This window comes from Harpegnathos saltator, unplaced genomic scaffold (genome assembly GCF_003227715.2).
Source record: "Harpegnathos saltator strain DR-91 unplaced genomic scaffold, Hsal_v8.6 scaffold384, whole genome shotgun sequence".
NCBI lineage: Eukaryota > Metazoa > Arthropoda > Insecta > Hymenoptera > Formicidae > Harpegnathos > Harpegnathos saltator.
The window spans coordinates 1,027,390-1,050,803 of NW_020230188.1; the positions used below are offsets into that span (position 1 = coordinate 1,027,390).

At 51.0% G+C, this 23,414-nt stretch overlaps 1 protein-coding gene across 4 annotated transcripts in view; it reads left to right on the plus strand.

Annotated features, from left to right (window-relative positions):
* Window positions 1–21,343, plus strand: part of LOC105188721 (uncharacterized) — a 37,453-nt gene extending 16,110 nt beyond the window's left edge. For 2 of the 4 annotated variants that reach the window (XM_025300824.1, XM_025300827.1), the window contains 2 exons: window positions 14,734–14,936; window positions 18,457–21,343. In XM_025300824.1, the coding sequence (XP_025156609.1) occupies window positions 14,734–14,936; window positions 18,457–20,085 (1,832 nt within the window). In that variant the 3' untranslated portion in view covers window positions 20,086–21,343. Of the gene's footprint in view, window positions 1–4,761; window positions 4,860–10,418; window positions 10,620–14,733; window positions 14,937–18,456 lie in introns of those variants that run through there. The other 2 variants (XM_025300825.1, XM_025300826.1) reach the window with 2 other exon arrangements.
* The last annotated feature ends 2,071 nt before the right edge of the window (window positions 21,344–23,414 follow it).

Here is a 23,414-nt window from a genome sequence, read left to right on the forward strand (position 1 = left end):
AGAGAGAGAAGTCTCTCCACTCAAGAAGACGGTAGCAGCCGCGACCAGTTGGCGGCTACCCGCTTTTCGTGTTGCGGAAAATTGATTTCTCCGGGATGGAGGCGCCCCTTGGAGGTTTTTCTCACTTCCACCATGGGAAAGGCGAATCTCATCTGTGCGGGCGCGGAAGAACGATGGATAGACTGAGGACACGCCGCGGAGATCAATGTCGATATGGTCCGTTAATTCTCGCAGGAAGAAGACACGAACATCCCTCTCTCTCTCTCTCTCTCTCTCTCTCTCTCTCTCTCTCTCCTCCTGATCGCTTCATCCGTTCGTGCGATTGTAGCATCGCTCTCTCGCGACGTTTCTAATTTATGTTCGGCCGAAAGGGCCGAGAGAGAGAGAGAGAGAGAGAGAGAGAGAGAGAGAGAGAGAGAGAGAGAGAGAGAGAGAGAGAGAGAGAGAGAGAGACACGAGCAGAGCGTGAAAGTCAGTTAGTGATTTTGAGCCCCTCGCGGAGAGCGCGAGCGCGTCGGGATACTCGGTAATGGCTCGCGCAGTTTGTATGGAAATTTACCGGTCGGAAAATGACCGTGTCGAAAGGCTCGACGAACGGGGCTTCTTCATTGGCGTAACGTATCTCGCACTCTTTGGTCTCTTCCCAGCGACAGACGTGTTAGCAAATTATCGGTGCCGGCGTAATCACGCCGAAGAGCGTGGTACGAGGGTTAGTTAGTCCGACCGTTAACAAGTCCACAACGTGCGTCGGTCAGGGTAAGCGGTGCGCGTCGCGCTGTAATCACAGCTGTGATCTCGCGTTGCAGCAATCTGTGCGGGATGTTCTAAGCGCAACTTGATTATTACGGATATCAGGTTGGGGATCTTGTCAACTCTGCCGGATGTCGGATTGCGAATGTTGAGACGCTGCGAGAAGCTCACGCGAGGCGCAGAGTGCACTCCGGCTGTCTGTCGAAGACGTTTGATATTTTAAACACCGCAACTTGGAGGGCAATGTTAAGAATTATCAGGTCGAGTTCGGGTCAGTCTCACGACGAGTTGCCACGAGTTGAAGTCTCGCGTTCTTCGAGGCGAGGCAATGCTGAATCTGTGGAACAGACCGGAGTACGATCGACTTGTATAAAACACGAGTAGACGAGACAGAATACGGAGCGATAACCGCGTGTTCTCGTTTACGTACACGTTTCGGCACGGGTAAACGATGCGAGCGAAGGAACAATGAGGCGCTACTTCCTTAATTAGCCCGCGGGGGGTAACTGTGTCTCGTGTTACGTAAGCGACCCCGCGCAATTTTGTGCAATACGTTTGAACGCACAAGTTCGTATCGACCTCGTGAAACTGGATCGTTGCCGTTGCAAATTAAGACGCGATTACCGCGTGGAAATAACGTTCTCGCGCGAAATAAATTCAAGGTCGGAGGTAACCACCCGTGGAATACCGACTACCGAGCTATCAGCAGGAGGGGAAGAGCAAACGGCCGTTCTGTATACGTGAGGCTCTCCCAGGGAAAACGCTGTGGGATCTCCGAGAAAAGTGTCGAGTTGCGCCCGCATACGCGACACCCTCTTCTCGGATACATCCAACGGCCTTAACAATCGTTCCACCGCCGAGGGTTCGCCACGCTGGGAAAGCAAAGAAGTGCAACGTTTGCGCGTAGCCGCGTGCGTGTCTCACCACCGTGCGGAAAACGCGACTCCGTTTGGTGTAACTGAACGATCTTCTGCCGTCTCTGGGAGAAATAGAGACTGAATTAGAAAGGAAAATAAAAAAAAACTCCGTGTGGTCTAATTTCGATCCAATTAATCCAATTATTTACAATCGAGTTTTAAGGGCTTTTCCAACCGTGGTAACATCACTCCCTTTCTGGCTCCTCTACTGAATCTCGAGTGAAGCTAAACTGAGAAAAAGTAAACTTTACGTTCGTATGACGGAGTAAATAAGACTGCAATTTCGATACGAATCATTCCTAGTACGATCTCCTTCTAGTGGTCGGCGAGGTTATTTCAATCAACCGACGTTTTCGAGCCGCCATGTGAACGATACAGCTCGAATACTCGCCTTCAATACGCGCCCGTATTGATCGTTTCGGCTGAACAATCGGCTGCCGATCGCAGACACTTGTCGCAGAAAGCCTCAGGCTCCAGCCAGCTGTCCTGCTCCGATGTCCTGCCGCCACGTGAGAGCTCCGCGGGAGCCACGCGCCATTGTTTCCCCCGGCATAATGCACTCGTTTTGTGCGCGCGAAGAAAAACGGCGAATCGACTCGGTCGCACGATCGATCGACTCTGCCGGCGAAGGAGAAAAGCCCCCCTCCCCCCCCCCCTCCCCGCGCACACATCGGTACGAACGTGGATCGGTTCGAATGCGCCGCGAATTGCGCCAGCGACGAAAGACCGCCTTACATCACGCTAAATTGGCAACCGGCGCGCGCCGCGCAGGAGTGACGATTGTTCCTTTAGGGACGGAAGATGGCGGACGACGAGGCTTTCTTCGAGTCGGCTCTTGCGGTGATGGAGAAATCTGAGAGAGAAAGAATGCGCGCGGAGAAGGAAGGTCGCGCCGGTGGTCTCGGGTTTGTTGAAATAGCTGCGCCATTCGGGACTTTAATATCGATCAAATATTGATTTTTAATTTAACGTCAATTTAACGTCACTTTCGAGTCGAACGATCGATCGTCGGCAGCGAGCGAAAACCGCGTCTCTTTGTTTGCTCGTGACATATCGACTCTGTGATTATTGACGTAAGTTGTATACTCATTCATCTGCAGCATTATTATCGCGATATTACAAACATTCGTTTGACTTTTGGCAACGTTCTTCTCTCCGCAGTTTTTTCTTACGATGAGAGGTCTGCACCTTCCGTGCGATTAAATCTGTGATTCCGCGCTGGTAACGACTCATCTCTCTCGAACGCGTGAAATCACCGATGGATTCGACGGACCCCAAGTCGTTAATAGGACTTACAACGGCGACGATCTGAGACCTCGATGCGCAAACATTGTGTCCTCGATACGATCGGTGCACAGCCGGGGAAGAACGTTTACGCGAATTCGAGCCTAATGACGATCGAATGATTCCGAGGGATCCTCAGGCTCGAGGCTTTCGCACACAGTGTTCCGCGAGATGTTTGCGGGATCCTCGCTTACCAGTGGTGGATCGTGATAATTTCTAGGATAAACAGAACTATTGTCCCCGACACCGCATCTTTTGTCGGCCGTTTAGGGGATCCCGGAAGTTCCCTTGCATACATCGTCGATCAACGTCGCGCCGCTCGCCGTGATAAATGATCCCCCGACCGTTGAAGATCCCCGGACCCATCTCTCTCTCTCTCTCTCTCTCTCTCAGTTCTTTCCCTCCTGTTTCAAGATCCTACAAATTTTTCCGTCGTCGGCCAAGCCGCGCGCGCGCGCGCGCGCCTAATTCAATTTCCCCGAGTCGAGTCACCGTCGATCTAACGTCGGTCGCTTCTTGTTAGCGGCGCGACGACTCCCCTCCTCGTCGGAATAACTGTCAATTTCTTCTCTTAACTGAAATTTCTACAATGGATTCGCAGACTGCGCGCGTACAGAATGTCCTTTTCTTGTCGTCGGTGTCTTTCCCTTCCATCCCAGCCAGTCTTCCTATTCGTTATTTGGTCGCGTCATCGTCGCGCTTCGTACGCTCGGCACGTTCAACCGTCGACGAGCGGATAACTCGCCCGGTTGTCGCGATTCATCGTCGCGCCATTTGTCACGGATACTAAATCTGATCTCAGTATCTCGCGCGATAGGCGATAAAATATAATTTCGTTCACGGAACGTCGATCGACGTGGTCGAAAAAGTCTCTCTCTCTCTCTCTGGCTGATATCTGGCTCACGGGAGATAATTACTCATTACGCGAGCGCCTCGCGACCCTCATTCCTTATGAGTCGTCATTTCGCACGAGATATCTTTCCTCGAGCGACGTTCTTCCGTCAACAAAAACCGGTATATACGTATGAACGAGCCGCTCGCGGCTTTCGCCGCAGCAGCGACGCATCCTCTCTCTCTCTCTCTCTCTCTCTCTCTCTCTCTCTCTCTCTCTCTCTCTCTCTCTCTCTCTCTCTCTCTCTCGCATCTCAGCGGCCCCTCGTCCGCGGCTTTCCTACGGAATGGGAGTTTTCTCATGGCGACTTCCCGGTTCGTTTGCGGAGAAATTTCGCGTTCAATTAGACCGTTTCGCGCCGTCTCTCTCGAGAGACGTGTCCGTGTTCGAGAGGCGACGGCAAAGAAGCCACCGAGGAAACACGTGTCGCACTCGTATGAATGCTCGCTCTGTCCTCACGCCTGTTACCCCCCCGCCCTCCTGCCCCCCCTCCCTGCCGCGCGTCTCGCGCGGATTCTCGTGCACCCCATCATCTCGCACGCCGGCTCTCTCACTCCGCTTTCTTCCTTGACGTTTTTGTCTTATCAACGTAACGCGTGAACACAAAGGACGATAAAGAAGAGAGAAGAGAGAAGAGAGGAGCCGTCGACGCGCGGCGACGACGTTGTGAAAGAGTGCGCACGCGATGAGCGAGTAGAATTTCCGTGCGTGCCCGTAGATTAACGCGCGAGGGAAAATTGTGATAAGAAAAATACAAGAACGTAACGCTCGAGAGGTTGGAGTTTTAAATTGATACGGCGATAAGGATACGCGATGCGCGCTCTCTTTCTCCCTCCGCGCCATTTAGTCGTCACGGTGTCGACATAAATTTCCATGTTGACGCACGACTTTGTTTGATGTAACTTCTTTCGTTACCAGTCATTGACTGGTAATCTATATTTCCCTCAGCCGCCATTGTGAAGCGACGCTTGGAAATCGACAATAGCCTTTGTCATCCGACGACCAACATGGCGAAGGTTTGCATCCTGTTTGAGAAATTTCCATTGCCGCGTGTATCGTCGAGAAATGTGTCTGAAGCCGTAGATGAAATGCTCGCTCAAAGGTAACTCACACGTAGCTCACTCTTCTTCGAGTGACAGGAAGAAAGGGGCAACGGCAGGGGGGAGGGGAGGAGAGATGTAAATATTACATATTCGCCGCTGCGACGGACATTTTCATTAAACGCCGGCACTGGCCGGCCGAAACTGAGCGAGACTCTCGGAATCGAGGTCGCTTTCCGATCGGAATAATTACGCGTCGCTGGGCCTCGCGAGGCTCGCGTGGCCGCTCGCGAGGCTTAAATCGAAGTCAGACGAAAAATTATACATTCGGATCTGTTTATTTGTACGAAGCGGACTTAGAATAAGCGGGCCCGGGCCACGACGGGCGGCGAAAGCATGTAGAGAAAAAAAAAAAGAAAAGAAAAAAAAAAGGAAAGAAAGACCTCGGCAAGTAAAACAGGATGCTACCGAGGGAACGAATCTTCGTGGCGCAAGGTGTCTCACGAAGAAAGGCCGCAAAGTCATGCCTGTGCGCGCGTCCGAAATGCGCACAAAAAGCTTATGGGCGCGGTGCCGCATTGTCCGGCGTCGTGAGGGGGATGCAAAGACAGGGGTGAAAGGGTTTAGAGAGAGAGAGAGAGAGAGAGAGAGAGGGAGGGAGGGAGGAAGGACGGCAGGGGCAAGGGGGAGGTGGGGGGGAGGGAGGGAAGGGCGAAGCGCGATGTAAAGAGCGAGATAATAATAAATGACTCGCACGAAGACGAATGCTTGATTTACATGAGAAGATCGATGGCCTCGAGAGGAAGGGGATGTATGCGTGTACCCCGCGCTTCTCTCGGCCAGTTCGCGCCGGCGACCCCTCCTCGCATATTTATTTTCGCAGCGGAAACGCGCCATCGACGATGCGTTTCGGACGGAAATATCGCGTGGGTAAAGGACGGATGATCGCAAAGAGGAGGAAGACGCGGACGCGAGCGCGAGTCGAATTTCAGTCTCGAGATGCGCGGCGTACTCAAGAGAGCACTCGTCGTCGATCGAAAGCACCGTTCGGCGGGGGAGAGGGGAGGAGGAGATCGTCTCGGGGAAATGGGTTGCTGAAACAACAAGCGGAATAACGCGGTTAGCAGTTCAGCGATTGCGTCCGAGAGACTAATTGAATACGACTCCGCGATACGAAGCTGGCCGAGCGAGAGGGAGCGTTTAGCCGCGCTGAGAAGGAGCGGAGAGCGATCTGGCCAAACGGCAAAATTGCCCCGCGTCACGAACGGCGAGCGAACGACCTCCCTGTGAAACTTCAGCTATCATCACGGCGAGTAAGTCCGAGCGAGAGCCACTCTTTCTGCGATAAAAAGCGCCTCCCCTCCTACGCGTCGCTAACGGGTCTACTTTGTAATTACCGCTAACGAACTGTTTGTTGCGCCACATGAGACAATGCAAGCTACTTCTGCAGGTACGTGCGCACGCGTGCGCGCACGCTCGCGCGAACGGCTTGTTGCATCGTCGAATTATTGATTGAATCTCGACGAGCGCGAGACCGAGAGAGACATGGCAACGACATCGAGGGGGGTTGACAGATTGTGGATCGATCGGACATCGGTCTTTGGCAGAACGTACTTTTGCAATCGCGGATAACAACACCTCGCCCCTCGAGAGCATTTTATCAAAACAAACAACACGTCCTCGGGCCGATCGTACGCGCTCTCTACCGCGCCTGCGACAAGTTGCAGCAGGCGAGAGAGCAGGCTCTCTCTCTCTCTCTCCCTCCCTCTCGTCGAGGATTCAAACAATCGCGAGCGATGATTCTGACGTAACGACGAGACTCGCCACTCCACATCCATCTCACGCGAAATGGCGACTTTCCGGAAAGTCGCACATTCGCGCGAAGAAGCTGTGAATCAATCACGACGGAGTGAACCGCAACGCGGTATTGTTACACGACGGCGGCGCTCGCCTCGGAAAGCATTCGCGACGGGCAGGTGCATTCGGCATGGCGAGTGCTGTTCTACGCCACTGGACTGCACACGCGCGCATAGACGCAGGATGACCGACAGAAAGCACCATCACACTCCGCTGGCGACGCTCGACGTCGCAACGGTGGTACACATGTGTGCAAATTCCGGTAGCGCGCACGGTAACGGTGACCGTTTTTCCGCCGCAGTTCCCGGCTTCGCCTTCCGCCGTCCGCCGCGGTCGTGCGCGTTCTCGCACGCCGACACGGCCTCTCCGCTTCAGCGTCGCTTCCTGGTTCCTCGCGAGACCGGAAGCCACGCGACAAGCCGCCCTCCTCTCTCGGTCCACCGCTCGCGCGCTCTCTGTCCCGCTCCTCTCCGCGCGGTGCGCCGCGCGTTACGGCTTTGTCGCTTTCACGTTTCGAGCGTTTCACCTAGCTTGCGCGCTCCGCCGCCGCGGCCGCGCACTTCCTTCCGCGTCCGATTCGCCGCTTTGGGGGTGCTTTACGAGCTCGAGTCGATAATGATCGCGCGGATCGACACCATCTTGATCCTGGACTCGGCGGGAGTGAGGGAGTGAACGCGGACTTGTGAGACATAGAGAGAGAGAGAGAGAGAGAGAGAGAGAGGAAGAGAACAACGGGACTCGCAAATACCGTAGAGGACTAATTCGTCTTCTCTCGTGTAATTTGACAAGCGTGATGACTTCGTAATGATTTCAACGGCGATGATGATTACGCAAATGTGCGATAATGTGCGCGCACATGTCGAGATATAAATATTTGAGAGCGTCGAGTATGCGAAAACATCGGACGCGATTAGGGACACGTAACCGCTTGAGCCGAGCTGGATAACGCTCGATTGCTCCCGAGGAAGCATAATCCCATTTCGCAATATTTCTCCCTTTATACGGCCGCGAATCTCATTATGCGGGGTTTACGGGCCAACCTCTTCATTTTTTCTGCTTCTTCATCGCGGCTCATCGCCAGCCGCCATGAAATCCTAATCTTCGCCTTAGCTGCGCGAAAGGGGTAAAGACTAAGGGGAAGAAAAATGAGGTCGGACGGTGCGGTCGGGCCGCGTGGAAAATTGAGGACATTCACTGGAATCGAAGGTGTTCCTGCCGATGATCCTCGCGAATAAATAATTCATGGCGCTTTCGAGAACGCGACGCGACCAGCTGGAGGGAGAAGGAGAAAAGAAAAAAAAACGTCCGTGGCGGGGTCGTCCTGTTTGGTCGTGATGACGTGCCGGGACTGACAGGAGGCAGAGGAGCGTGAAGGAATGAGGTGAAAAATGAACGACTGTTAAACAGGATCTCGTCTGTGTTGACCGAGCGCAACGGAAAAGAGCGGTTAGCAGAAAGGAAACGCGGAAGAGAGGCTCTGCTTTTTCTTCAAGTTCTCGCGGCGTTTCCCTCGGTACCTTCTCGATATTCTCGACCCCATGTCCTACCTCCCTCCCTCCCCTGTTGACTCGTGAGCCAAATCTTCCTGCCGCCAAATAGTCGGCTTTGCAGTTTTTTCTACCGACCTTTCCCCGCTCTTTACCCGCGTACATTGCAACATTGTGTAACGCACGCAGCCTTCGGACTCGACTCGGTTTCATCGGGCGTATCGAGAGCAAGTATCCTGATGATCCGGTCGATTCGGCAAATTGACGACGATTCAAAAGGGTCAGCACCCGGTAGGCAGAACCCGCTGCGGTGGCCCTCGTCCTATCTCTCCGAATCTAAAGGAACATACGGCTTCCTGTGTTTTATGCGACGCGGGCCAACCACGAACCGGGGGGGGGGGGGAGGGGGGCCGAAGTAAAAGGCGCAGCGATGCCGTGCATTAAATTGTTACCGCGCCGCTCATGAGATCCTCCGTCCTGCGGAGCTTGTACATATTCATAACTTGCCGCGCGTCGGAAATATTCGACGTGCCTGCCGACGTGAATGTACTCGCGTGCATCAAAGAAAAGGGCGGGAAATGTCGTGTGGAAAGTACGGTTTGATGATCAATGTACGCGCAAAAGAGGAAAGACGATCGAATCGATCTCGAGCCAGCGCACATCGCGTCGTCAGAATTTAACCGAATCCGCAGCACTGTAGCGATCAAGAGAGAAAAAGAAAGATGATACGCGACAAGGAATTTCTGCGCGAATTTCTTCTCGCGCCTCGTCGCTTCCATGTAAATTTTCATAATGAAGTAATAAAGTCAGCGGGACACGCCGGTGAATAGACGGACAACAATGCGCCATTCTTCGTAACGCCAGAATTAGTCCTCGAGAGGGAAATTACGCGCGGCGTTTCCTCGGCGTCTGGCCGGCAGGCGCGTTGCTTTTCTGCGGAAGGAGAGAGTTGCAGAGCGACGGCGACGCGTCATTGTTCTTCTGGCTGCAACTGCACGGCGATGTGTCGCTCGACGTACTTTCTTTTTCCCTGCTCGAAACGCCGAGATAAGAGGTTTGCACGTATGAGAAGTACGACAGGTTCCAGCCTAGTTTCTCGTCTATACGTTACGCTGACGCACTCACGCGAGATTCATGTACTTCGCCGCTCGTGTCTGTACACGAGAATGACAATTCCAATCGGCTCGCGCTCTCACACTGCGTACACGCAGTCTATCGATAACGAACGAGCGAGAAAAACCGCAAAAGAATCGTGTCCCTCGTTACGCTTCAGTCTGGAGATTAAAGCGGCCGCGTCCGTCCAACGGACGGACTTTCGCGTTGCGTCTCGTGCAACAAGTCGTGATATGTTCGTCTGACGAGAAGCCCGACTAGAAATTTTGATCAGGTTCGCCCAACATTGATAAGGACCTGATAGAGTGAATGAAAGGTAAGTCCCAAGTAAGTCAGTCCTTATAATGTCCTGACGACAAATGAGTAAGGAAGACCTTTATAAGGTTACAATTGGATTGGGTCCGCATTAGGACCTTAATGTATCTAGACCAATCTAGTGTATGATATAATATTCGGTTCAGTTAATCAGGTCCTTGTCGGGGGTCTTATTCATTGTACCTGATATGATTTGCATGATCAAGTTTTAACGAAACACTTTTTCGGTGTCATTTCCAAATATAAAGAGATGTTTGCATTGAAAAGTCACTTCAGATCACTTGAATATATTTGTAAAATGCCACAGAAACTATCCTTTTTTTAGCAGTCAATAAATAGTTGTGAAATTAACGTGACGTTAATTTTGTGTTTCTTTTCCGAAACATTTTTTACAAGTATACTCGAGCGATCTAAAATATTATTTCATGCAAATATCTTTTTATCTGGAAGTGACATGAGAGAATTCTCAGCGTGTCATTTCTTCTTTCTAATGTCATCGTCCAATATAGCCGTGGCGAGTAATCAGGAGCCATAATTAGAAAAGAAGAAAAAAAACGTAATAAGGTAACTCCATAAGGTAACTCAATAAGGACCTGACTATGAATCCTTACTTCAAGATCCTGATATCCACGCTGCGTTACTACGACTTACTAGGACCCGATACCTTATTGGGACCTGATTGGGTCCCAAAAAATGAGGTTAACCTAATCAGGACCATGGGATAAATTTCCAGTCGGGAGAGAGGAGAATTCAGAGAGTGTGGCCATGATGCGGGTCTAGGAACGGCGGTCGCTTTATTTATCAACTGTTCACACGCGACACGCCCGCTTTCTGGAACTTAATGAACCGTGAGACCGCGGACATGGCGGTCTTCTTTCGGAAAGTCCCTCGGCTTCGAGGGCGCTCGATTGGTGCTCGAGAGGCGGCAACTTCGTGAGCGCGCGAACACGCCAATTCCCCGCTGGTGAGTTTCCCAGGAAGCTGCTCCTTCGAGCGGAGATTTAAATTTACATAGAGAGTCGCGCGAACAGATGTCGCGGAGCGTAAGTAGGACGCTTGACAGCCTGTATCAGTATTAACGCACTCCATCACACCGCAACACGCTAGAATGATTAGAGAGACTAGACAGCTTTGATTTGATAAGCTTTGCGACTCACTTGAAAGTCGATATACGTTGCAAAGTTCAACTGCAACTGATCGTCGAGCAAGCAATTCAACGATGTACTTTCCTACATTGAGCAACGTGCCACTTTTAATCACAATGCTTTTACACAATTTAATTACAATTGCTTAATTAAGATTTACGTTTCAATGACATAATCGTCGGCACAATCGACGCGCTCGGTTGCTCGAGAATGGTGAGGGGAAAAAGAAAACGAATTGAAGCGGCCACTTTGCGAGGTTCACCGATGACTCACGTGCACCTTCGTAACGCGTTCGTAGAAAAGTCTCACAGCGTCGGGAGCTTTGTCGACATAAACGGCTAGGATGACCATGAATTCATAGTGACTCACACCCGCGTGAAAATCTTCAAGCGGTTGAAGAACTCGCCACATCGTTTGTAGCATCCGCGAGATCCGCGACATCGCGCTAAGCTAAAGCGTATACCGTACAGCTCGCGCGCGCGCGCGCGCGGGACGTTAATCGTCGTCACTTGAACGTTACGTAGACCGTTCGGATAGAAAATTAAGAGAAATGCTCGGGACAGTGTCCGACATTGTGAAAACTGCCGCCGGCACTGCACTTAGTGATTCTGCGCTTCTAATCGCCGCGAGGGATCGCACGCGGCGCTATCTGGTATCAAACGACGCGATAATTATACCCTCGATGATAGACAAGGCGAATTTCGTCCCGCGCGAACATGGCGACGCGCTTTCACTCCGATAATGCATCGTGAGATTTTTACGCAGCATCTCAGGAGAAAGAAGAAAGATACAGAGAGAGAGAGAGAGAGAGAGAGAGAGAGAGAGAGAGAGAGAGAGAGAGAGAAAGGGGGGAGGGGGAAGGGGAAAGAGAACGAGAGAGCCGTATAATAAATGTAAACGTCGCTTCACTCGGCGCTTTCCATGCGCGAAACCTCGCCGTAGCCCGGAGTTCCTGCGGAGACCGCGCGGTCGTGTACGTCACGACCGACATGTCAGGTTCGCGTGACGCATCCCCCGATGGGTCTAATTCGGCGTACATCGCGTAAACTCGCGATGAACGCTCCAGGCTGAACGCGCGAGAGCGGCGACTGCTGCCCTGCCGTCGCGTCGGTCGGTTCTCGTCGTCGGCCATTTTACCGTTTTGAGAATCCACTCTGTAATGCGCATCATTTGACGCCATTACGGGGAACGAGCCTGACGATCCTTTCTCGGTCCTACAGCAATTTCTCGGACTAATTTACCGCGGGATTAGACTCCCCATTGTTGTCCGCCGCCGGCGACGACATCGGTCGAGAAAGCGAGACGGGCGGGGTTGCTCAACACACGCAAGAACACGCGTTCACACCCCGCGAGAGGAAACAAAGGGTTAATCGAATCGAAAGAATCGCTCGGACGAGTCAGGACTTGTTCGTCTCGGACTCGTAGGGGAGGGGGGAGGGCGAGAGAGTGTCGTAGGTCATTTGGTATGTTACGACACGAATTACGTTCGGCCGGCCGTCGACGAAGCCCACCTACGCAGGAATGCAGGTGAAGGACCTCGCGGCGAAGCGTAAACGCTGATGCGTTTTTATTACTATCGATTGAAGGTATACCAGGCATTCCGACGCAGTCGTGTGTCCTTACGATAATGTCGTTCGCTGCTCGTAAACGTTATTCAACGGCCCACGGCCGCGCGCGAGAAAAATCTTTAAAAGGGCTGCTAATGCACGCGCGACTAACGATTGGACTCTCTCCACACCGGACGCGATTCAGGTACCCGCGGAATGTCCGGAATCCAGCACGTCGAATTCCAACGAAGCGGATTCGACCGGTGGAAGCTTAATAAACGACGTGGTCGATGGTTAATTAGTGTTTTCTAATTACGGAGGATACATGGCATATTTCGTACGTCATGCGCCGACGAGGCCGACTGTTTCCTCGCCGCGAGCGGAATTCAATATCGGCCAAGTCCTCGCCAAGTCTCGACGGCGCGACGGCGGCCGGGCGGCTGAGCTGATTCGGATTGCCTCGGGGACGCCGTAAGATCGAAGAACGAAGGCGACGACTGGCGTCGCAGAAGGGGGAGATGGTCTATACCGGGGCAAGATCTATTTCCATCCCGGACTCCGGTGAAAATAGCCGTCCGAGTGCCGCGATGAGAAACGTAGGCGTTGTTTGACGCTGTTTTCACTCGATGGCCGCTCAAGCAAATCGAGGAGACGCGACGAGAGGTAACCACGGGGTGATGCCACCCCACGCACCACCCACGCCTCTCGATCGGATGACGTCAGTCTCTCTCTTCTTCTCCGCCGACGCGTTACCCTTACGAGACGTACCTCGCGCCTTTCCACGCGAGATTTTCTCCACGTTGCGCGGAGATGATGTCACGTGTCGTAAATTACGCGTTGTAATGAGCGCTCCTGGTGCAGATCCCTTGGATGCGGATGCGTGTGTGAATATATTTGAAGGGACCATTTTTCGGGTCGAACGACGAGACACCGTCGGTGAGGCGTTCGTGGCGTACACGAAGTCACGCCGAGAGAGCCATCGGGTGGTAATTCGGGACGGACAATCGCGCGAAAGAGCGAAGTCGTGAGGCGAGAAATTGTGGAAGTCGGGCCTCGCGCGACGCACAATCGTGTGAACGCCCGATTTTGTGGTAAAGGTTGATATCGTTGGTAACAAGAATCGCGTACGATATAAACGACACTTGTTATCTGGGAGGATCATTAATGATGTAAAAAAAATATACAGAGTGGGATTTTTCAAGTGACACGTATTAATTATTCTGCAACTGTTGAAGGCAGCGACTTGGATTATTTTTTATAATTAAACGTCACATAAGGGCAAACATTATTCTATCAAGATTCTATCTTCGAGTCACATTTTTCGAAATTTAAAGATCACCGACATTTTAAGTGGGAACCTCTGAGGAATTCTCAGCCCGTATATTTTGTGTCTCGCTTTGTCGATGGCGTACAATCTTCAGAAAGAAATTTTGGACGATCTGCTATTATCAGCGCTTTGATTTTTGGGAGCACAGCTCAATCTGTGCAAACAGATAATGCTTAAAGTACAAATTAATGTTTAAAGTATACATGGCAAATAATAATATATCGTATACTAAAACATTTTTGTGAACTACTTTGGGTAATTTAAAGGCTGATGCGAATAAATTGCAGAAGACGGCATGTCAAGCATACTAAAGACACAAGTAGGTAAAAATAAAGAATTTTTATCTGCTTGTATTGCGCAGTCAGGGCGACATTTAAGTTATAAGAAATTGTTCCTTGCATATTCTTCTTGGTATTACAATAATTCTTACTAGACTGGATTTGAACGAATTAGAAAAATTGATTCTTTTCCAGGTTTTTCTCACGATGATTTTAGACCACTGTGCGACGCTCGCGCGCGAGAGAGCTCTTCGTGGCGTTCCGAGCACGCGCAATTTCTCGCGAGCCCCGATGAAATATTCATCAGGCTGATAAACGTCGATAGCGGCTGAGATACGCCGCGATATCATACACGCCAAGGCTTTTATTCTCGATCGCGCTCATCAATACCGATCGTGCGACACCGATACTGCTAATTGTCGGCGATCGAAGAGACGGCCGCGTTCTTCCGTCAAGTCTGTTACAAACGTTCGATAACGAACGACGTGATTCATCGGTGGCCCCGGACTTAATCTTCGCGACGGCGCGGCGATATCAAAAGGCGCCGAGAACGCCATTTATATGGTGTGTGCGATATGGCGTGCGCGTATTGCGTCGCGAACGAAAGTTCATCGACAGAGAGAGAGAGAGAGAGAGAGAGAGAGAGAGAGAGAGAACTCTCGTATCTAAATATATCGCGCCGCGCCTGCCGGTGATCGAATTACGACGCGTTAATTAAGTCAATTACGGCGGACGACTGAGCCGATCTTCACGTTTGGTTTTTTCGCAATTTCGATTTCAGGCGAGCTGTACGTGGAGGATCTGGGCGAGCGGCGGACAGTTTCCATCAGGATGGGTTGGCTGTGGGTCGAGAGCACCCCGATGCGACTACCACTGAGGGCGTTGAACCTCCGTCAAGCAACGTCGAGTCTCTGTCAGCCGCACGCGCTCGCTCTAGGATTCACCCTGAGCAACTCGCAGGGTCGTTCGCTCGCCACCTTCTGGGTAATTATTCTAGCCTAATTAAGACTCGCGCGTCAGCCTGCGTCCCTTTCTCTCTGTCGCAACTAGAGTTTCCAATCCCGGATACAATTTAGGATCCCGGGATTTCGGGATTTTTTCGATTCCATCCCGGGATCCCGGGATTATATAAATATTTACAAATAATAGAATTATTTTATTTATAGAACGTTCGTAGACTTTTATGAACATTATGACAAACAAAAAATAAAATTTCAGCGAAAATGAAAGCAACTTCCGTTAATGATTGCACAAAAACCGTTATAATTAAAAATTAAAATTTTTGTAACAAAAATAAAAATAATTATTTCTTCCCTTTCACATTTGAGAAAGCGACTTCGAGCAATCCTGGATTTGAGTCTGTGTTGCGCCAGTTTATCCGCGAAATTTAAAATAGAAAACCCCCTTAATATCTAAAATAAAAATAAAAATAACACATGGCATTAAATTTAAAATATAAATACACACTTCTCTAGCAAATGCTCTAAAATATTACAGTAATAAATGATAATTATCGAAGTAAAATTTTTGTAAAACGTAAATTTTGAAATCCCGAAATCCCGGGATTCGTGATGTTGAATCCCGAGTATTTTCGGGACCAGAAATTTGGCCGGGATCCCGGGATTGGAAACCCTAGTCGCAAACTCGTCGGAATGAAGTCGTGAGGTCTTTATCGAGAATTCTATGGCGCAGTGAAAAAAAATCGACTGTTGATCGATCGCTCGCTCGCTCGCTCGCTCGCCATCCCTGACCAACGCAACAACTTTCTTGAAGAGCCCGAAAAGTAGCCCTTGCGGAAGAGCGTTCGCGATTTGGCTCGGTTCCACGGGCCAGAGAGAACGGAGAGAGAACTGGCCGTTGTTCCTCGGCCGGCAACTGCGAGAAGGCGCGAGAGCAGTGAAGAGGCGCGAGAGGACGACGACAAGGCGGCACGGGGGGGGGGGGGAAGAAATAATATGCCGCACCACGCAATGTAATTGCATGTAAATGGCCTTTATCTCCGGCACGATCCGTTTCCTCGGCCGTAAACACTTTCACGTGCCGCGCGGACCGCCGGCTCCCGTTTCGCTGAACGCTGCAACTTCTAATTGCAACCCGCCAACGTCGCCGCCATTCGATTTCTAACGCGTTATACAATCCTCGTGAGCGAGCGAATCCTACGCTTCGAATCCGCGCGAATCTACCTGTCTCGAGCCGCACCAGCTACGTGTTTTCCCTAGAAATCCAGCCAAAATTCAAATCCGCGCGCAGATTTCTCCTCGCTTTGCATAGAAGCTGTCTTCGTCGTCGTCATCCGTAATGCTCGCCACTTTCAGATCGCGCGAAGACGTTCTCGAAACTCGTTTTGCGAGTTTCGCCCTGGCGTAGTATTTTCACCGCGTCCTTTTTCTCTATCTCTCTCTCTCTCTCTCTCTCTCTCTCTCTCTCTCTCTCTCTCTCTCCCCCTCTCTTTCTCTCTCGTTACTCGCGGAATAATCCAATTAGAGCTCTCTTCGCGGCGATCTCCCTAGACTCGATGAGTGGCGCGCGCGCTCGCTCGCTCGACTAACCTTGACGAAACGCTTCGGTGTACGAGCGCGTGGGATAAGGCGCGTTCGAAACGTGATTTAAGCGCGCAAGACGTACAACAGCGGACATCCTTGCCAAGGCCGCGCGGATGTGTCCAGGTAGCGCGAAGGTGCGCGTCTTGTGACGTAACACAGCCGCTCATCGAATCACGAGATCTTAATAAGGCCAGTAGGCAAGGTCAACACACCCGCTTGCCGATCTGTTTGCCGTGATAAACGCGTGGGAGATCGTTGCACCGTTCTCCCATGACCCGCCATTGTCAAGGAGTCCCACACCACGTCGCGCTCCCGTAGCTCAGCAGTTCCTTCGTCTCTTCGTGTTTGGTCGCTCCAAGGACGCCGCGACTCGCCAGCGCACCCACCATATCCGTCAATCGGACGAGTCCCTCGGAGCTCGTCGTAATCGGACATTTTGCGATTTTACGAGTCGGCGTTCCACAGTACTTAACGATGCTAATTGAAGCAATTATGCGCAATAATGCGACAGAGAGATAGCGCAGCAAAGAAAGAAAAAGCAGAAAAAAGAAAAAAGAGAGAAGAGTGGGAAAGAATTCCATTGACGATCGTCGCGATCGCGATCGCATTACCGACTGCAAACTCGACTAGAATCCCCATAACCTTAAAAGCAGCCACGGAGGGCCGCTTTCGGTGCCGATTCCGCTGCGCGCCTCGAGCCGTTGCCTCCTCCGTCAGAGGTTGGCACCGCTGACGCAGCCTCGAGCAGAGACACGACGCGGCGCGGCCGGGTCCGTCGCGGTTTCCGATCGAAAGCGGCTTTTCCACATGTTGTTCTGCGAAGCGGGCGGCCGGGCAACGTGCAACGGGCACAAACCTGTCGGCGAGCTTTTTTCCAGACACCCCGATATCGGCCAGTGTCATCGAACGCAGCCGTGCGCGGCGCACGAAGGTCACCTTTCGAGGCGACAGGGAGATTTGTTTCCGTCAAAGATGGTAATGATCGACGCCGTCGGTGGTTAACGAGTAAATTCCACGGTGTCGCAGGCCGGTGTCTCGTTCGCACTCGAGCGAACCGCCGGCGACTTTCGAATCGCCAGCGAAATCATGTGTCACGGCCGATCCTGCGGGTAGACAGACCCGTTCGACTACTCGATGTAGCATCCCGAGCGCGAGCGAGAGAGTATATAATTCGAGTGCACACAAGCACGTCGACGACGTTGCCGACGTTGTGGTCCTGCATACTCCTCCCCGCCTATATATCAAACCGTCTATCGAGCCTGCCTATCGAAAAGAAACTTGCGCGACTCTCCGGGGTTATCGATCAAATTATATTTAATCGTCCCGATTTCCATTCGTATCCGTCACATCCGTCGGCACGCACAGCCCTTAGGCCCGTGACATTTCCCCGAGGGGGAAATTCGCACTCAGCCTTATAAACTCGGTGAGACCGGCGACGACGGCGATCGATATCGTCTATCGAAAGCGTCTCTCGTTATCGGAGCGAACAGGGACCGGACGAAAGACAATCCGACGACGAAGAGATCCGCGATGCTCTTCTGTCCGCCGCGCCGGCCGAAAGAAAAAAGAACCGAAAACAGTCACTCGAATGTAGATTTTGCTGCGGAAGAGCTCGCTTGAGATAACCGATAACACTTGACCGAACGGAATTTCTCCAACGGCCAGTCTTACGACTCTTACGAATCGTGTTTTCGTCTGATAACCCTCCAGATAACAGATGCTGGTTACACAAACCGCATATTTCACGTGTTCACCGAAGGAAGTCAAATATATTCGTGAAGAGCGAGTGCCGTCGTCGTCGTCGTCTTCTTCGTCTTTCGTCCGACGTAGTTCGCGAGCTTACTTCGAATAGACGATGCTTTTCGCTGCGCGTGCTCGGTGGTCCGCGAAAGACCGCGTTCAACGTGTCTAATTAATTATCACTACCTAAACGGAACACGTCGATTGTTTTCTCTGTTCAGGCGGACACGGAACCGATTTATTGGTCTTGGGTCAGAGCGATAGCGGCCGAACTAGTCCGTCAAACGCCATTCCGCGCTCAACGATGCTTGAACTTCCTGGAGATACTGACTATCTGTCCGCGAGGTCCAATCCCCTTGCCGGAGAGCCCGACGGAAACGAGAAGACGATCGCGCAGTGAGCTGCGTTGCTGGCCGAGCGACTCGCCGGTGGAGAAGACGGCGATCACCAGCACGACGATACTGGACGACAGCAGGAGACGCGCGAAGAGCGAGCTGCGCTTACGCTGGTCCAGCAGCAACTCGAGCGACGAAGACCTCGGTGAATTTCGCAGCATACCCGCCATAATCAGCGCCAAGGAGCAACCGGTCGGCAGGATATGGGGTTGCAGCGAAAGCAGCGAGGGTAGCGACGACAGTCTGCCTTGGGGCGGTGGCGTGTGTCGATCCAGCGTGGACTCCGTGGACTCCAGCGTTCCCTTGTTGGAACCGGAGACGCGGGAACAGAGGATTCAGAGGTACAAGGAGGCACGTAGACGCGAGAACGAAGCGAGAAGCCGGCGGGTGCTCGAGGAGGACGCGAGACGGCGGCGAGCGCGAGCGGAAGAGAACAACAACAATCTGCCGAAGATCCTCGGCTCCTCCTCCGGCAGAACGAGGGTGAACAGAACGGCTTATACCACCAACGACAATGACGACCTTCAGCCGCGCTTGGCCAGGAAAGAGACATCATCCTCGACGCAGCCCGTCGACGTTCCGATAACGATAACGCGATACGAGAATTCGATCGTCGATAGGCTGCCGCCGGTTAAGCCGAGCGAGTCTGGCACGGTGAGATTTGAGGAGAACCATCGGAATGAGGACGACAAGCGTAACAACAATAGCCCGAAGAACAATGGCCCGAACAACAACAGCAGTAGTGCCGGGATATTCCGGTCGGAAATCTGCGAGAGGAGAAGCCGCGCCAGAGAGCGAAGGATCGTTCGCGACAAGGGTCAACAGTTGCCGCAACTGCAACTGCAACTGCAACAACAGAGCCAACAGTTCATCAGCGTCACGAATGTGGAGACCCTGCGAGAACGCAAAGAGCGTCTGGCGCTTTTGTCCTCCAGGATCCCCGTACCTCGCCAGACGTCACAGTCCTGCCCGAGGTCCGTGTCGTCGGATCACCCTCTGACTGCTTCTCCGAAGTCACCGGGTTCTCCGTCGACCTCGGCGGTGCCGCCCTGCGAAGAGGACGTCGCCAAGCTTCTAGAACGATGCCAGAGGGTGGACCACTATGTGCCAGTGCGGGAGAAACTCACCCTGTTCGAGTCTCTCTCAAGGCTAGGCGGACGTCTAGCCAGGAGCACGGAGGATCTCGGTCGAACGTCTTCCAAGCCCAGTCCCAGAGGCAAGCAACGCGCCAGGTCTCTTCATGATCTCAACCGCGGTGCCAGAGCCGTGCCCGTGAGGGAGATGTGTCGGTTCTTCGAGGGTGACGTGGAGCAGGAAGCGTGCCAGAAGGTGATGGCTATCACGAAGTCGCGATTTAGCGATCCACCCTCGAAGAACACGTGGAAGGAACCGAGCGCGAAGCACGAGGCGCCGTGCATCAGCGCTTCCAGCAGGAGGAGGCACTACTTCAAGTGATCACCGATACTGGATGGATCCGGACTCTTCTTCCAGGAGCATATAACACGAGCATTCGGGAGGAAGAAACTCACACTTGAGTTGAGCGAGACTTCTACAAACACGATGAGGTTCATTGTAGAATTATCGATCTTACATGTGCTTTGTCGTGTAAACTCCTATGAACCGACCAAATGTTTGCGATCTTAACAAATTTAGAATAACCAACCAATGTAACCGATAATACTTTCCAAACGACCGTGATACACAGTAAAAAATTAAATCGCCAATTTTTTACGTTCTAGAAAGTCTCTTCGAAAATTAATTCTATTAAAATCCTACTATAAATTCGACCTTGAACATTTGAAATAAAAATAATTCCTCTCGGTCGTCTGTCGCTTGTTGATAATCTAAAGATATAAATTAACTCGCGTGTATTCTTTTTCCATACTTGTTCCTAAATGTAGCTGTGAAAACACGATTAAAAAGAGAAATTTGTGCAAAATAAATTTTGTGAATATGAATTAATTCATCTTTTTGATTCGTCGACAAGTAACACATGACGAATGAATTGTTTCTTCTCCAAATTTACTGCGGACTGTCTAGTATACATAAAACTGACATTTTATTTTTTACAGTGTATAATAGTGTAGTTCCCCTGAATTTTTTCTAGGAGAAAAAATGAAGTTCCAAAAAGTCTGTTCTCTCTCGCGTTCGACTACAAAATTTCTTTTCCGATGCGTGAACGACAGGCCAGCCCCGGTCAACCCCGGTAAATGAAAAATACTCGTTAGGAAATTGTTGCCGGAGCGAGCGGGCCGCGCCGGAGGGCGGCGCGAGTTTCCGGGTCACAATGATCAATTATTTTCGACAGCGCTCGCGAATTCTGCTCTTTACGAGAGAGGCTGACGCTATCGAGCTATGCTTACCGAACGTTTAGATTAGAATCGACTCTGCCGATTGTGTCGCGAACGATCGTCACACTTGCGCCGAGAGAAAGCCGCCGCACACCGGCTTTTTTACACGCTCGAGGCTCCGAACTGTACTCGATTCTCTCGATTACCGGTTCGGTCTCGATCGACCATCAAAGCATCAAGAAAAAAAATACAGGCATGGATGCTCGCAATCGCGTTCACGCGCCTTACGAAAGTGAGAACGAGAGGAAACCGGTAAATCTGATCGCCGCAGAAATTTCCCACATTCGATCCAAGTTTCACCTCTATTAGTTACGCGAATGTCGTTTCGGGTCGTAGACAATCGCGTCTGCCGTATTTCAAAATACAAAGTAACAGTACAACGCCTCTATCGCACGATTGTGCGTATCAGCGAGATCGAGCGTGGCCGATCGTGACATGAAGGGAATAAGGAAAAGAGGGGAGGGAAGGAGGGAGGGAGGGAGGGAGTGAGTGAGCGAGCGAGCGAGAGAGAGAGAGAGAGGAGAAAGGGAGGGAAATAGAGTGAAAGAGCGGGCCGAAGAGAGAGAGAGAGAGAGAGAGAGAGAGAGGGGGGGAATCGGAGAAACCGGTAATTTACGTTCACCGAGCGATTGCTGTAATGTTGAACACCTGTATGTAAACTCTACGTAAGCCGGTCGTCGCGCTTAGTTTCTGATTAGCCTGAATTCGCTGTTGATCCGGATTTTGATCACACGATAGCCCAATCGTTGGCTGCCTAAAGAGACGTATTAGACGATGAGTCTCGCGTATGCGTGTTCACGCGCGTTTCCCCGATTATAATAATTGTAAGTGAAATTTGTACATAATTGATCAATCTTCTGTCTTGTACCTGAAATCGTTGATTCTATTATTTCTTGTTTTCTATCTTTTTTTTCCTCCTCTCGAACGAAATATAAGCGGCAGTAACAGTTTAATCATCGTTACGTGTGTCTCACTGCGATGGTATAACCAATGTCTCTAACTTGCGATTGATATGGTTTATAAATATTTGTGTATATGATGTATGTTCTTGTTGAAAACATTCACACGAATGTTCTTTTGCCACCGGCTGGTGGCTGTCGTTAAAAACGATAGCGTTAAACGTCTTGAAAATCAGCACGTAGACTGGCGAGTCCACTTCCGGTTATTTCAAGTCAGAACGACAATCTTACAGAGTTCTTCCTCTCCTCACTCCTTTCTCCACAATTAACAACAGTGTGTTGTGAAATATGAATAACACGAGATCGAATAAAGGAAAAACTGAAGGATGTCAAATTTGCGTTCTTCTACGATATACATGTCAATGCGGAGAAAAAAGATTGATACGATATCTCGCTATGTAAGATAGCCTTTCAGAGAAAGGAGAGAGGGAGAGAGAGAGAGAGAGAGAGAGAGAGAGTCCGCATTGTTCGAATCGAATTTTCGATATCGCAGGAAAGAGTAACGTCACACGTTGTTTGTTGAGAGATCGTTGTGCATTTTGCAAAATTATTGTCGTTATCAAGCTTATACTCGGAATGTAGATTGACGCGCAGCCGGGACTTGGAAAATAATTTGTACAGTTAATTAAATTTTCCCGTCGAGACGTCTTTCTCTCGCGCTCGAGGATCGCTCCTTATTTTTGTATCTCGTTTGTTGTAAAGTGTATGATCTGCGTTTTCTCTTACGTTACATTTGTATAGATTTGTGAATTTGCGAGCGAGATCGAGATGTAATTACGTTGTTAGAGGAAAAAGAAAGAAATGTCTGGAGGCAGATATTATTCACGACGGAGCGATCGGGAATGCCAATGCGACGACACTTGCGTGAATCGCGTCGTTTGTACACAGGTTGCTTTGTCGAGGGTACTCCGGAGCTCTGACAACGAAATTCTCATCGTCAACAAGTTTCTCGCTCGAACGGCCGACGAGAAGATTAATTTCGTCCCGTTCATTGTTATTCGTTAAGTTTGTAAAATTATTTCTTACATGCAACGCGCGAAGGAACTCCAACGTACCGCTAACCCGATCGCAAAGTCTATTGCAAAGTCGACGACCGTCTACAGGATGCTTCGGATGAAACCGTTATCCTTGTCGTGTATCTGGCAGACGGATTCACGCGAAACGATGTCATTTGTCGACGCCACTTGTATGAAAGGTCGCTCGCCAAAGAGGTCTTCTAGTCCCTCGTCGGATAATTCCGAAAAGGTCATCCCTCCCCCCCTCCCGTGTACGTGTATAATTACCCCCTTGATATACTCTGATTTTTAACTTTCCCCAAAACCGCCCTCCCCCCCCCCCCCCCGCCCACGAATATAATTGTCAAACGGACACGAAACGCGCATCGTCCGCGGCGCAGTTTCGCGGCGAAAGTCGCGCGCCTTTGTATTTACCTTTGTTGTAATAAAAAGGGACGAATAATGGCCGTTACATAAAA